We start from the raw sequence: 13,614 nt of genomic DNA on the forward strand, positions 1-13,614 counted from the left end.
ATAGGCATTACCGTATATGCAATTAAATCAAGCAATCAAGATAAGAGGGGCGACCAACACCATAAGCATGAAGCTCCCACCTGCCACTAACTTGACGCCGTCAATGGGTCAGAAGACGGTGAGACCTCTGACGACGTTGCCCATGTAGGTATTGTTGATGCTGGTGGCGGCTTGCTCCCCCAGCTTGGACATGAGGAACGTGAGGTTGAGCTCCACGGGAAGGGGAGAGACCCTCCTCGGGCAGAGGTTCTCCTCGGAAACCCTCCTCCGACCACAGCTAGATGGAGAGAGAGAGAGAAGAGAAGAGAGACTGAGACAACTTGCAGAAACTGCAACGCTTGCTTTCCCCAACGATCACTTTCCTTTATCTTTTCTTTTTTGTTACATTCTTTTCCTTCCCTTTTCTGTCTCTTCCTTCCCTTTTATGTCTCAAATGACTTGGGTTGGATATGGGGCAGTACCTTAAACATCGTTCCATGCAAACAAAAAACATTTTATTCATTAAATATAACTAAGGCCCATATATAGGTTTGTGTAATTTTTGCTTTTTACTTTTTAAATTAATTAAATAATTTAATTTTTGTAATTTAAAATAAAATTAGTGATAAGTGCCGATTATGTATTAATAAGTAAATTGATATGGAGAGCGAACACCAATATTTACAACATTAGTCTTGATTATATATGTTTCACAAAATCAGCTTATCGTTTTCTAAGGCCTATTGAATTAATGGTTTGCTTTGAATCCTTAACTCAAATTCAAGGCATAGACAAGTTTGGCTGGTTGGTTAGAGAAATGAGCTAAAAATAAAAGTTACAATCAAAATGTGTGCATTGTTTAATTTTTGAGTTCTAAATAATTAGATTCCCAACAATTGCTACAAGATTTCACCTTAAATATTCCATAAACAGTCTAAGGTACCTTTTAACCACTGCAAGCTTAACAAATGAAAACTGAGATTTTGAATTGCTTCATTTAATTAATGGCTTGTTTCTTTTATAATTTAGGTGATGAAACAAATTATTAATACGACGCTCTTACCATTACTTGTTATCTTATATGGAGTTGCATGGGATTTTATGCCCTTCCAGGCTTAAAGTGGTTTATTACTTAATCAATTTGTGCATGCTTTTGCAAAATTTATAATTGATTGGAACAACCAAAAAATAAAATAAAAACCTAAAGTAATTGATTTGTCTAGCCAGTCCAAACGGCGACTCGATCATCGATACATATGACTTGTCTAGCAAAGATAATGGGGCCTGGTTTTAAATCTTATGATATGGATTCTGCATGTGTCAATGCAGATTCAAGTCTAAGATCCAGAAAAAGATCCAATCCATTTGATGTAAATTTTTTGGATCTCAAGTTAGTTAGAGAAAGAATGGGGTACAAATTTCAGCAATTCTGAACTCAAATTTCTGCCCCTTGAGTCCAAAACATGCGAGTATGCATGGTGGACTCGATGAAGTTCGGATCAGCTCGAGGCCGACCTATTTCCAGCCTTCGGTCGCCCCATCTAAGAAAGATTCCACCACAGGGATTGATAAATGGGAACAGTTAAATTCCAATTAATTTAAACTTGGTTCCAAGAATATTTTATGTTAAAATTCAAAATTTTTAAGAACCTACAAATGTCTAAATCCAGAGAAACTGGGCATAGTATCTTATTCCATCTCGTATAAAAATTAAAGTAAGCATGGAGTGCCAAACTTTCTCTGCAACGCATAAGGTATATGGTGACAAATTCACGTAAAAAAACAATATAATCCGTCTGCCACATGGCTGTTTTTGTATAAGAACATGCATGTGAATAACTTTTCCTAAAGGGGAATGACTCCAACAATTCCAAATTAGTGTAGCGTTATTCAAACCATTTGCCCAATACTTATGAGGCAAAATCCTTCAATTTTCCCATAAAAGCTACAAGAAACTCGTTTTCCTCTCTTGGATAAATAATTTCAAGAAGTGTCAAGGTGACAAATATAACAACATAGGCAACCTTCAAACCGAATAGATTGTTTATCGTATTTCTTGAAGACAGAAAATCAGACATTAAAGTTACTTGATGAATCGTGAAACACGTTCTCCTTCTTTTACAAATAAACTCATTGCGCTGCTAATGGATATCAACAACATAAAACATCATCTATACTTACCAAAGTATAGCTTTGCAGAGAATCTTGAAAAAAAAAAAGCCAAGAAAAAGAACCAGAAAGCAAAGCAAAAGACGAATTAATGTGCCGACTCTGCGTTCTTCAGAGGTCGAGCTTCCTTTTCAGCTTTTCCTAGCAATTGTGAGAAGCAGAGAGTTAGTAACTTAAGTGTGTTAAACAACATGAATCAGTGCACAAAGAAAGAGGACAAACGTAGAATATTTCATCCATCCCGTCCTCTTTCTTCTTCCCACACAAAAGACATTTTTCCCCGCTTCTTTTCTTTTCTCGCTCTCTCCCGTTTGGATCACCGCTGTAGCTTTGCAACGGTGAATATCTTCACCGTTATAAGTGCCCATCACCTCTATAGACCTATGCCGGTGAGGTATTTCCTTGCTATAGCCTTTTGAAGCTACCGGCGATATTGGTCACCGGTGGAGGGCCCTATACCGGTGACCTTCCACACCGCAAAACATCTGTTTCGACGGAAACTACCATCGCTATAGGCTTATAACGGCGAAGTGAACCACCGTTATTGATATATACCGGTGATTAGAATCACCGCTGTAGCCTTGGAGACTCGTTCCGAATAATAAATATAAGACATCTGTTCAAGAGCATGATCTAGCAGATTCATATGACATGCGGTGTACATACTTCATTCCAGCGTGCATGGTTATGCAGCTAGAAACTCCGGTTGCTCCCTTCCATTTACATTTTTTTTAACATTCCTATTCAACAAAACTTCAGCTATTTCTCTGTAATCAATACCACTATATTAGCTGTAGCATAGGATTTTTTTAACTCTCCATCCTTCAGGTTTATATGCAATTGAATGGTTTGCATGTAAATGTTAATCACGTCTTCACTTGCAATTCTAAAGAATCCAAAGGTTGTCAAGCTTAGCTTGGAGTGTCTTAGAACCGTTCATGACCATTGTCCACATGTGAAGCTTCAAAGAGGAATAAACGTCCCATTCAGAAAAGTTGCTTTTTTCTTACATCAATAAAGTTTAGCTAGCCGCCACAACTTGTAGCCACTTCAACATTTAAGCACGTCTTGGTATCAACATATATAATCCTTGCTCGGTTTTATGTTCTATCTACTCGAATATTTGTATCCTGCAAAACAAAAGTAACGCCATGTATTTTATAAGCAAGTTCCGTTGAAAGACCGAAATAAAGAAATACATAAGAAATCTTTTAATTGGCTAGCGAGAAACAAAAAATAACAAAATACATAAGAAAGGAGAGGCAGATAACTTATTGACCTTACGTCAGTGGAACCCATGCACCAACCAAAGATCAGATTCATTCTTCGTCCTTGACCCAAGTGGACCTACAAATGGAGCCCCCAAAAGCCTATTCTTCTATACACTCGCAAGCTAATATCAAGGAAATGTCAAATGGCTTCCGGTCAAGAAGCTGAAGAAAGAAACCAATTGGGTTGAACAAGATGCCAAATCTGCTACAAAACATCCCGTACATGCTATCAAGAAAATTGAGAAAGAAACAATGTAAAATATCAATTGTAGGAAAGTCAAAATTACAGTTAAACAAATGCGGTGCCTTGGTTCATTTAAATGGAAAGGAAAAAATGCAAAAGAAAGTTGGGGCAATTTATCCTCGTCATCAAAAGTCAGTGATCTTGGATGTGGATGCTGGTAATGGCAAGGAACAATTATTGCATTTGTTGCAGGGTTAGATTTATGTAATGGGCGATATGATACCAAAGCACTCTTTATTTACGCCTTCGTTCTCATGCTTTCTATTTTTTTGTTGTTGTTAAAATTTTCTTGTTTTTTTATCCATTCTTTGCACCATTCTCCTAATCCTCGAAGAATTTCAGTTTCCATTCCATCATTATACTGTGATAAACTGTAAAGTCAACAAAGCTGCAGACATAGTTAATATTGCTTCATCTAATAACAACCCATAGTCTTCCAATCATGAAGAACTGTGTGTCATGAGTTTTTTTTTGAGACAACAATCGGATTGCAAGCTATAACATTCAAAAACATCATTTGTCATTTTTCTGTAAATGGGGCCCTTATAAGCAAGTGTGGCTTCCCCAAGGGAGCCGTGGCGTGACTTACCCTGCAAAACTTGATGGCCCTACAAAACTGATGACCCTGATGATTCATTACTGAAGCTTTCAAGCATTTCCGAGACAATTAATATAGAAGATGCACCGTACTTAAAATGAAAATAATCCAAACGCATGACATGTACAGGTCATTCATTATTCCTACTGGAGCAACAAGTTTTCGATCTCAATAATTCAGAAACATTCAGCCCATGCATCTATCCACCAAGAATCTCTTAAAACTGAACAAAAACGCAGCTTCCAATGGTAAGTCTAGCTAATTGGAATAACCAACATCAAAATTCTACATATGAAGTGAATTAAAGAGCGATGAAAATGATGGATGGATGGCGTGGGTATGAACCAAGTTTTCGGGTGGGAGATGTCAAAAACGATTCTCCGAGCCAAGGGACGTTTTCTCTTGATCCCATACTCTTTCTTTCCTGCTTCCCAACAGACATTTTGATAAAACCCCTCTCTGTTGCTGGCTCTAAAACCAAATTAGAGACACTGATGTGTGCAGAAGACGAGTTGCAAAACCGGCTCTAAAACTAAAAGGGGACCAGAAAAAGAAGGTTATTTAAGTAGATGAAGAATCACTGCAATAGGCAAAGAAAGAGATAAGAGGTGGCGAGAGAGAGAGAACGGAACCTTCACAAGAAAGGAAGACAAAAATCAAAGACAATAACATGTAAGCAAATGGGCAAGAAGGGAAAATGTTCAACTCACGACTTTTTCATTGAGAATAACATTGAAACCCAAAAGCAATCCGGAGAAGACGCACCCATCTCGATCAATTTGCTCCAGATGTGTGCTACTAAGTGGAAAATGGAAAATTGTAACTTCTAAATATTAAAAGTTCACTAAAACTTTTTTCAAAAGAGAAAGAACAAAGATACAAGGAAGAAAAAATCTATCGATGCACGTGAATTGCATAACCATAACAAAATAAAAACTAAAAGAGGGTCTAGTAACAAGAAAAACAACAATTACACTACAACATTTATTGCCTTTCCCAGGGTTTAATAAGTGCACTCTCCCGGCACCCCACCAGCATTGGGCATGCACTGGTTTGGGAGAGACATGAGTTTGGCCGCCGTTTAATAAATGCCAGTAAAAGTCCTAGAAAGCACTACCTCCATTAGCGCAAGCTACATGTTGCTGCTGCCTGCAGCATATTGCCATTCGCAAAATGTATAAACGGGGCAAGTTTGTCTGCTTGTTAAAGTAACTAATGCATCGATCAAAGAGTTTAATACCTACCACTATAATGCTAAAAAAACAAAGTCACTCAAGCATGCTGGAGTACTTTTAGCTATTTACCATGTCATGAATTGTTAATGAAGTAAATGTCAAACAAAGTTTGGAATCAATACTTTGATCTTATGCAATTTAGTTACAACTTGATGATCTAACAAGCATCTTGAGATTTAAAAAAAAAAAAAGAACATTACGTACCTAAACAGATGTCTTCACTTGGTTTCATCTCTCTGCCCCTAATTGAAGTTCTTTTGTCACTTTCTTCCTCCTTCCTTTTATTTTTTCCCTCCCTAGAACGTGAAAGGGAAATATTGCACTCTAATATGGTTAAATATATCCTAAGCAGGGTTTCTCTGTACAAAAATATCAAAACATGTGGATTCTTCATGACCCACCTTTTTATCTCATCATATGTCAACAACTCAACCAACTAAAACCCTGTCAAAGAGAACAAAAATGCATGCATTACCTTTCAAGAGAAAACCAGACTGCAACAACAGACATGTCCGTCAAAGGAGTTAGCTCTCCTAAGGTTGGTTGGGATGTTGTAGTAAACTGATTTGCCGAAAGAGAGCTGCAAGGAGAAGTAAACTTGTAGCAATCAGTTCAGAAGATCCTATTCAAATCAGTACGAGAAACTCCAACAACCAAAACCATGATGAAAAGAAATTCCATGCAATTAAAACAGCTACCCAGTGCACAACACCACAGGCATAAATGTTAATCAGGTCTTCACGTTCAATCTTAAAGAATCTATAGGTTGTCAATCTTAAGCTAGGCTTCTTTCAAAGTGTCTTTTGTTCGTAGACTGAGAACCTCCTCTGTTTTCTTGATGCCTTCATCTGGATCATGATCATTGTCTAAATGTGAAGTTTCAAAGAGCAATTAACGTCCCACTCAAAAAAGTTGGTTTTTTCTTACATCAATAAATTTTGGCCAAGTCATCAGCACTTGTGGATTTGTGGCCATTTCAACATCAAGGCACATCTTGCCATCAGCGTATATTAGAGGCAGAGGCAGAGGCTAACACTAGTGCACCTCGACAACAAAAGCAATCTAATGTAGAAATCTACTGCTTCTACCTGATCAGAATTTTGACTTCATTTTTCCAATATTCAACTTGAGGATCAATAAAGATGAACTTCCATTAGATGAGAAATGGTTTCCAGTATGATGTTTATGACAAACTGGCCCTTGACTTATAATTCTGAAATACATGGAAGAACTGGTCGGAAACTTGTTAAGATCGATAAGACTTGTTTAGAAGGATTTGCTTAGGACATTCTCTCAAAGAATGTCAAATTAGAAATGTTAAGGGCCAAATATTCAAGCTCACAAACTGCATTATATTGAATCTGATTCAAGAACAACCCAGACATAGATCATATCCCCATTTACCAACCACTGTTAAACATGGAAGAACCAGATTCTTAGAGCATGATAATGTCTCATGAATGGAAGTGGAAGCTAAAAAATGAATGGTTACCCCTTCTTTCCGAAAAGGAGATGATAATCTCCATACATGGCATGAACTGTTTATGTGAAAAGTGAGAAAAAGTCTTGACATATCATTATATCGTCTCAAATTTTTCGGACGCATTAACAAACCCTTTAATAGAGAAGAGTGCTAACCCTATGAGCAAGCAAACAGTTAAAATACTTATTGAACAAAAGCATAAATAGCAGAAAAAAGGCCAAGACCAGCAATCTACTTTGCTATCTATAAAATTGTGGTAACGTAAGTAAAATTGGGCGCATTGAAGAAAATCTATGGCAAATGTAAGAAATGTGCATTTCATGTGGAGAGGAAACTTCCCAGAATCTCGTGGTACCCAAAAGTTATAAAATTTTAAATTTGACAACTAATAATGTTATATGGTGCTTGCTGGATCTTCACCCCTTTCTGAAGGATTTTACTGTCATCTTTGTTATTAAGAGAACTCAAACCAGCAGAAATGATACAAAGCTTAAAGGAAATTCAGTCTTGAAAAGATCCTAATGTTTTGTAGCCATGCAGGGCTAATAAAACTCGCTGGTTCGGAATCTTGTTGAACTCCTATCAAATCTAAATACCTGCTTTTGCAAACTAGCAGTGCACCAGGACACAACTTAACATCTTGCAGGTGTAGAGCTTTATCGAGGAGAAACGTTTTTTCCGTTAACTAGGGGGTAGGGGCCTTGATCAAGTAAACAAGAAAGGCATACACGAGTATGAGTTTGGATCACGTTAGCTTTTGTTTGGTCTATATCTACCATGTGTGAAGTAACCAGACAATATATGGTCCAGGCAACAGGGCATGCCCGATAGTACCACCTCCACCTTATTGGGTAAGCTATAAAACATCATATCACAGAAACTGGAAAATTTTATCACACAATAAAGCGATCTATGTTTAATGGCATAATAAAATAAAAGAATGAATACTTTGGTGACAGAGACAGGAAAAGATCTGTACCATGTTCATAGTGGAGGCAAACAAATGAACGCAGCAAGGACGGAAAAGATAAATCCCATGATCTAAGTTTTGTACCACTTTGCATAATGGAGCTAAAAAGAAATGAGCACAGGAAGGACAAAAACCCATGGCCTTTTCTATCTTTCGTTCCCTCTATATTAGCACCAGACAGCTGGTAATAGAAAGCAAATCTTCACCAACCATCACTTTGAGTCAGACCAAGCAACATGTTTTCAACTCGCTGGACATGCTAATGTATGCTTTCGTTATTTACAACTGTAGGATACACCGGTTCAGCACCCAATTCATCTTTCATCATCATAATCAGACCTCATAAATGTACATCAACAAAATCTTGTGCACGGATTCTAAATGTGCGCTGTTAAGTTGTAAACCAGGGGGATTAGGCTGCCACCATTAAAATCTTGAAACAAATTAAGAAAAAATATGCATAAATTGCGTTTTAAAGCATTTCAACCTATACTCAGCGGAGGAGACAAAGAGAAGGGGAGGGCATGGCGATGAATCTACCATCCCAAAAACGAGCGTACCATCTTGACGTCCTTGGGTACCTAGGAACCAAATCCCCATCAAACGGCTGGAGGATCTCTAATACGCCGATTACCTCGCTGGTCTCCAGCTTGCTCTTCTTCGCACGCAGCGTGATCTTACCGTCCTTCTCCTCGAAATTGAGGGAGCCATAGGAGGAGACCTTGAAGCCCGATCACGTCTAGGGTGTAGGTGAGGCGGGTCACGAACTTGTTCTTCTCGAACTCCGGCGGGGCATCTTGCTGACGCCCTAAACCTTTCTTGAAAAACCAAAATGAGATGGGGAGAGAGAGCACACGCACGGGGGAGAGAGAGAGAGAGTGTGTGGGAGTTCCTGTAACCGCCAACGAGAGCTCCTAACCGCCACTCGCACGTCCAGCGGCCTGAACTGGGTGGTGTCTGCCAAATTTAATTGAAACAGAAGGCGAACGAAAAGTCATTTGCGAGGGCCAAATCAGAAGGAAAAAAAAGTTCATGAATCAATATTTTCTTTAAAATCCAATTTATACATCGGTTCGGTCTCTAACTTGTTCGCGTTTCAATATTTCTACAAGTTTTCGAGTTTAAACCTTTAACTTATTTTACCAACTCATCTTACTTCTCTCTCTCTCTCTCTCTCAATTGTAATCCCATTCAACAGTCCTAAGTGCTTTAGATATTGTTTAATGTGCAAATAAAATATTCAAATTGTTTAATAATCAACGCCTAAGTTTTTTGGCTTAACATACCCATCTTAATTTTCAAATATATAGTTTTAATATCAATTTTTATGGTATTAAAACTAAAAAAGATTCATATAATTTGTTTTTGTAAGAACTGTGGGTAGGACGGCTGGTCCCGGTGAGGACGAAGACTTGGAGACGGTCAATGAATTGGCCGAGAGCGAGGATGGGCATGGAGATGGCTAGAGGAGCGAGACGGAGGACGAACGGGAGGGAGAAGAGGTATTGATGATATTGATGATAAGTAATGTTATTATCCTTGTATAGAATCTAATTGGTCTGATTCATGTGCTGATTCCTTTTGTAGGCAATGAAAGTGATCAGCATGAGGATCCTTTGTTGTCTGCCTTTGGGATTAACTTTTTAGAACATGATTAACTTTGTAGAACAGTTTACACACAGATACAGGGTAGAATTCTTCATCTTCCAAAAGTATCTGCACATTACAGATTTGCCTCATTTTTGCTGTAATTCTGTATATGGTAACACAAATTAGAGGTGTACTGACCTTTTAAATTCTTTTGTTTTGGGGTTTCTGTTCAAACTTGTCTTTGGCAATGGGGAATCAGTTATGCCACGAAATGGCCTTTGGAAGATAGACCAAACGGTGCTTATTTTTCATATATATATATGTATACTTGTAATTTTCTATAGAGCTCCTTGTTTCAAGTTAATCTTAGTTTTTTGATAGGCATTTGTTGTGTTCAGCAAATGCTTCAACCGCTAACATCAAAAGATGGGCCATCGTTAGTATTTCTGCAAGTTGTGACACAAGGAATCTTGTTGGGGTGCTTATTAGCAGTGCCAAGAACAAGGGAATTGTAAGTTGCAGTTATTAACACTTACAGAAATTGTTAGTTCCTGCATCACGCTGCTATTACGTTTACCAATATTGTCTTTGTTGTCAGGTTCTTGTGTATTATCCTTGGTTGCAGATAATCTCTTCTTTTGCTAAAAAAAAACGGTTATATCTTCATATTATTGCACAACCTAACTGTTATAATTGAGGAAAATCCTAAAAGTCTTAATGCCTCAGCTCATGGTCGAGTCAAGAACATGTTCGAGTTCCTTCAATCCGAATTGTCAGAGAAGCCAGAATTTTGCTTTGTGTTATATCATATCTAAAACAAAAAATTCATGCACCTATGGTAGCATCTCTCAGTACAATTCCTCAAGACTTCCCTTCATTTTGTCTACGCCATTGAAACATGTCTATGATTGTCGCTATGGATAAGTGTAGTGTTGTTTCTTTGTGACTTTAGGTCAATGAAGAGAAAAAGCCTTGTTCGGTTTGGCATTCCAACACAATGTGTAGCACCACTCAGAAGATTGGTAATCTATATCTCACTGATGTTAAAGATCAATCCCAAGGTAAAGACAATCTTGTTTTTATTTATGTTTTTGTATTACTATTATCTCTTATTTACCTTAAAATTCATTTTTAACATTATGGTAACATTGTTTAATTTCATATGCTAACAAAACCAGCTTGGTGGAACCAATTCCTTGCCTGCAATTGAAGACAGACCATCGATTCCAATAATTTTCATCATCACTAAGTGCACAAGATATTTGCAGAGGAACAAATTGAATCAAATGCTGCTTTTCTAATATAGGACTTGGATAACACCACATGATTTTTGTACTTAATGTTTAAAATTATTGTTTTCGTTCAAATGCTGCTAAAATGTTTAGAAAACATTAGCCAGCCACATCATTTTGGCACATTTAATTCAAACTACAAGAATTGTGTATCCCGTTAACAGTACTTTTGTTGTAAACATTCTTTAACCGTTTCATAGTTGTACATGCGTCGAAGATGCTGCTCTTGCATTCATATTGAAGTAAAATATGCATGTGAAATTGTGAAGTCTCCCTGTCCCCTCTATGTAAGATAGAAACATAGACACTATAAAGAAGACAAAAGGAAATGATGGTCACCAAGGAATTCGTTGTTGTGGAGGCCCTTTGCATCATCTAATAACAATTTCAGGATCCCGCAAACCATGTTTTCTCCTTCTTCTTGTCTGTTTCTCGTCTCTGTGAGTGATGCATCGAATGGTGAACGGATACATATCATTATGTACATCCATCTATCTATTCTATCTCTTTGATTCCATAGTCAATGAGATCCGAAAAGGGGTCGGATTGTGGCCGTCTGGTCAAGATGACCATTTTCTTCTTCTTCTCACCGTACGTAATCTTAAGATTGTCCACGTTTCAAGGCCTATAGAATCATAATCAAGATCCAACAACATTTGGATCCAAATTGCATTAGGTTAGGGTGTGAGGGATATTGGAGCAGATAAAAGGTTATTATAATTACATATCATTTTCAAGAAGAAGGGATCACAAGAACTGTTTTGGGGAACTCTCTGGTAGTTTAGTAAATTGACACCTAGACAGTCCAGAAAAGCTGGTCGATCCACGTTCAAAATGCTTTTACTAGTTAAGTAATAATAATATTTTCTAGTATAGGACTTGGAAAACACGGTATGATTTTTGTACTTAATATTTAAAATCATTGTTTCCGTTCACATGCTGCTAAAATGTTTAGAAAACATTAGCCAGCCAAATCATTTTGGCACATTTAATTCAAACTAAAAGAATGTATATACCGTTAACAGTAATTTCTTTTGTAATTAGACAGGTTTAATCAGAGTCAATAGATAATGGGAAGCATGATTATGCTTCATTTCGGCTTTCATTCCAGACATAGGCCTTAATTTCGTACTTTCCTCAAAGATTTTATCCTTTGGACGTGGAACAACGAGGTGCGTTACAAGGCTGATGTTTATTAGTTTTTTCATGGTCAAGAACTTTGTGAAATTCAAAAATCCTTCAATAGGCATTCATGGGTTCTATTTTCCTCAATTATAAGACATGAAGTTATCCAAAGTTCATAAAATCTAGAGAAATAGTTAAGTGCGTGTATATGTCCATTCCGTCCCCATTTCAAAGACTAGTTATATTAAATGAACAGAAAAAAAATGGGATTAGAGCTTTTGTATGTTTTATTCTTGGGTATTGAAGTTTAGGTTCTTATTTCTATGATATACCGGTGACGATTACAACCGCTACAGATCTAACGCGGTGATCTTTTGAACCGGCATAGACCTATTGCAGTGAGGCCCCGCGCCGCTAAAGATGATTTATACCGGTGACGATCATATCACCGCTATAGACCTACAGCAGTGGCTTTCACCACCAGTATATCCTACTATAACTGAAAGCAAATTCGCCGTCCTACACGCCCAGTATTCGTTTGTGGGGCAGCCCAAGTGCACATCAAGCCTACGGCCCTACGCCTCGGGTTACTGCTCTGGTCCCCATCTCTCTCTATTTTTTAGGTTTTTATCCGTCTATCTTTTAAACCAATTTTGGTGTCATACACTACTAGTATTCATTTGAGGCGCCCCATGCACGCACATCAAGCCTGCACCTCAGGTTATCACTCGGGTCCCCATCTCACTCTCTGTCTCTCTTTTGTGATTAAAGCTTTTATCCGTCTATTTCTTTTATCATATAGCTATACTTTTGCTTTGTTTACTTTTTTTTTTTCTCAGCAACATGGTAGAATTTAGCTAGCATAGGATTTATTCAACGTTGTATGTTGAATCAAATCTTGAAATTTCACAAGCTTAGCACATCGCTTCACCTTGTTGCACTTGACGATATTGTATAATACTATGAATTGCCGGATAAAATTTGAAAGTACAACCAAATCAATGAAATTGGGCAAATGTCCAAAAAAATTCTATGCGCAGAAGAAGACCTTGACAATAACTCAAATCCAAGCAAACAATTAAATACTAAAATAACATAAGAAATTTACCTCTCCACATAATCAGGCTCTCTTCTCCCCTTCTTTTGGGTAGCAAGATCAGGGTTAGGCAGAACCCTTCCAAATTATACCAACATAGCAGCACCCTGGAGCATTGCTGTAAGAATTGGTCTAAACCAGCATGAATTGGCGAATAGACTCAATCAGATGCAAGGGTCAAGTCCAAGAGTATACAAAATCCACCAATTTTCTGCATAATGGCTTTGACTTGGGAGTGAATCAGCCAATACAGACAGAATCACCCATCATTTAGCCCATCTCCAAGGATGCACTTACAACAGAAAAGAAAACAATATTTGAACAATTTTACAAATACACATGTACATTCCATAAAAAAAGAGCACAAACAAAACCCTTATAGTTTTTTTGCCAAAAAAGGAAAAGAAAGGAGAAAGGAAAAGCACAAGCTCAAACACAAAGCTTGGATCATCATAAAAGCCAAAATCTCACCAATGGCTAAAAACCTTTCTATTTGAAACCCAAAAAGAAAGGCAAAGTTGTGAATCCAAGTCGATAGAAACCCAAACAGAAAAATGAAATC

General features: G+C 37.5%; 1 protein-coding gene across 1 annotated transcript; it reads right to left on the reverse strand.

Moving 5' to 3' along the window:
- Positions 1–2,790: 2,790 nt before the first annotated feature.
- Positions 2,791–8,676, reverse strand: LOC116262472 (uncharacterized). The gene is made up of 6 exons (XM_031641887.2): positions 8,510–8,676; positions 5,972–6,076; positions 5,701–5,855; positions 4,972–5,059; positions 3,428–3,645; positions 2,791–3,278 (listed from the first exon to the last, which is right to left on the reverse strand). Exons 2-5 carry the CDS (start codon positions 6,004–6,006, stop codon positions 3,519–3,521), a joined length of 405 nt encoding a protein of 134 aa, XP_031497747.1. The 5' UTR covers positions 6,007–6,076; positions 8,510–8,676; the 3' UTR covers positions 2,791–3,278; positions 3,428–3,518.
- Positions 8,677–13,614: the final 4,938 nt, after the last annotated feature.

The sequence above is a fragment of the Nymphaea colorata genome, chromosome 10, assembly GCF_008831285.2.
Source record: "Nymphaea colorata isolate Beijing-Zhang1983 chromosome 10, ASM883128v2, whole genome shotgun sequence".
NCBI classification, from domain to species: domain Eukaryota; kingdom Viridiplantae; phylum Streptophyta; class Magnoliopsida; order Nymphaeales; family Nymphaeaceae; genus Nymphaea; species Nymphaea colorata.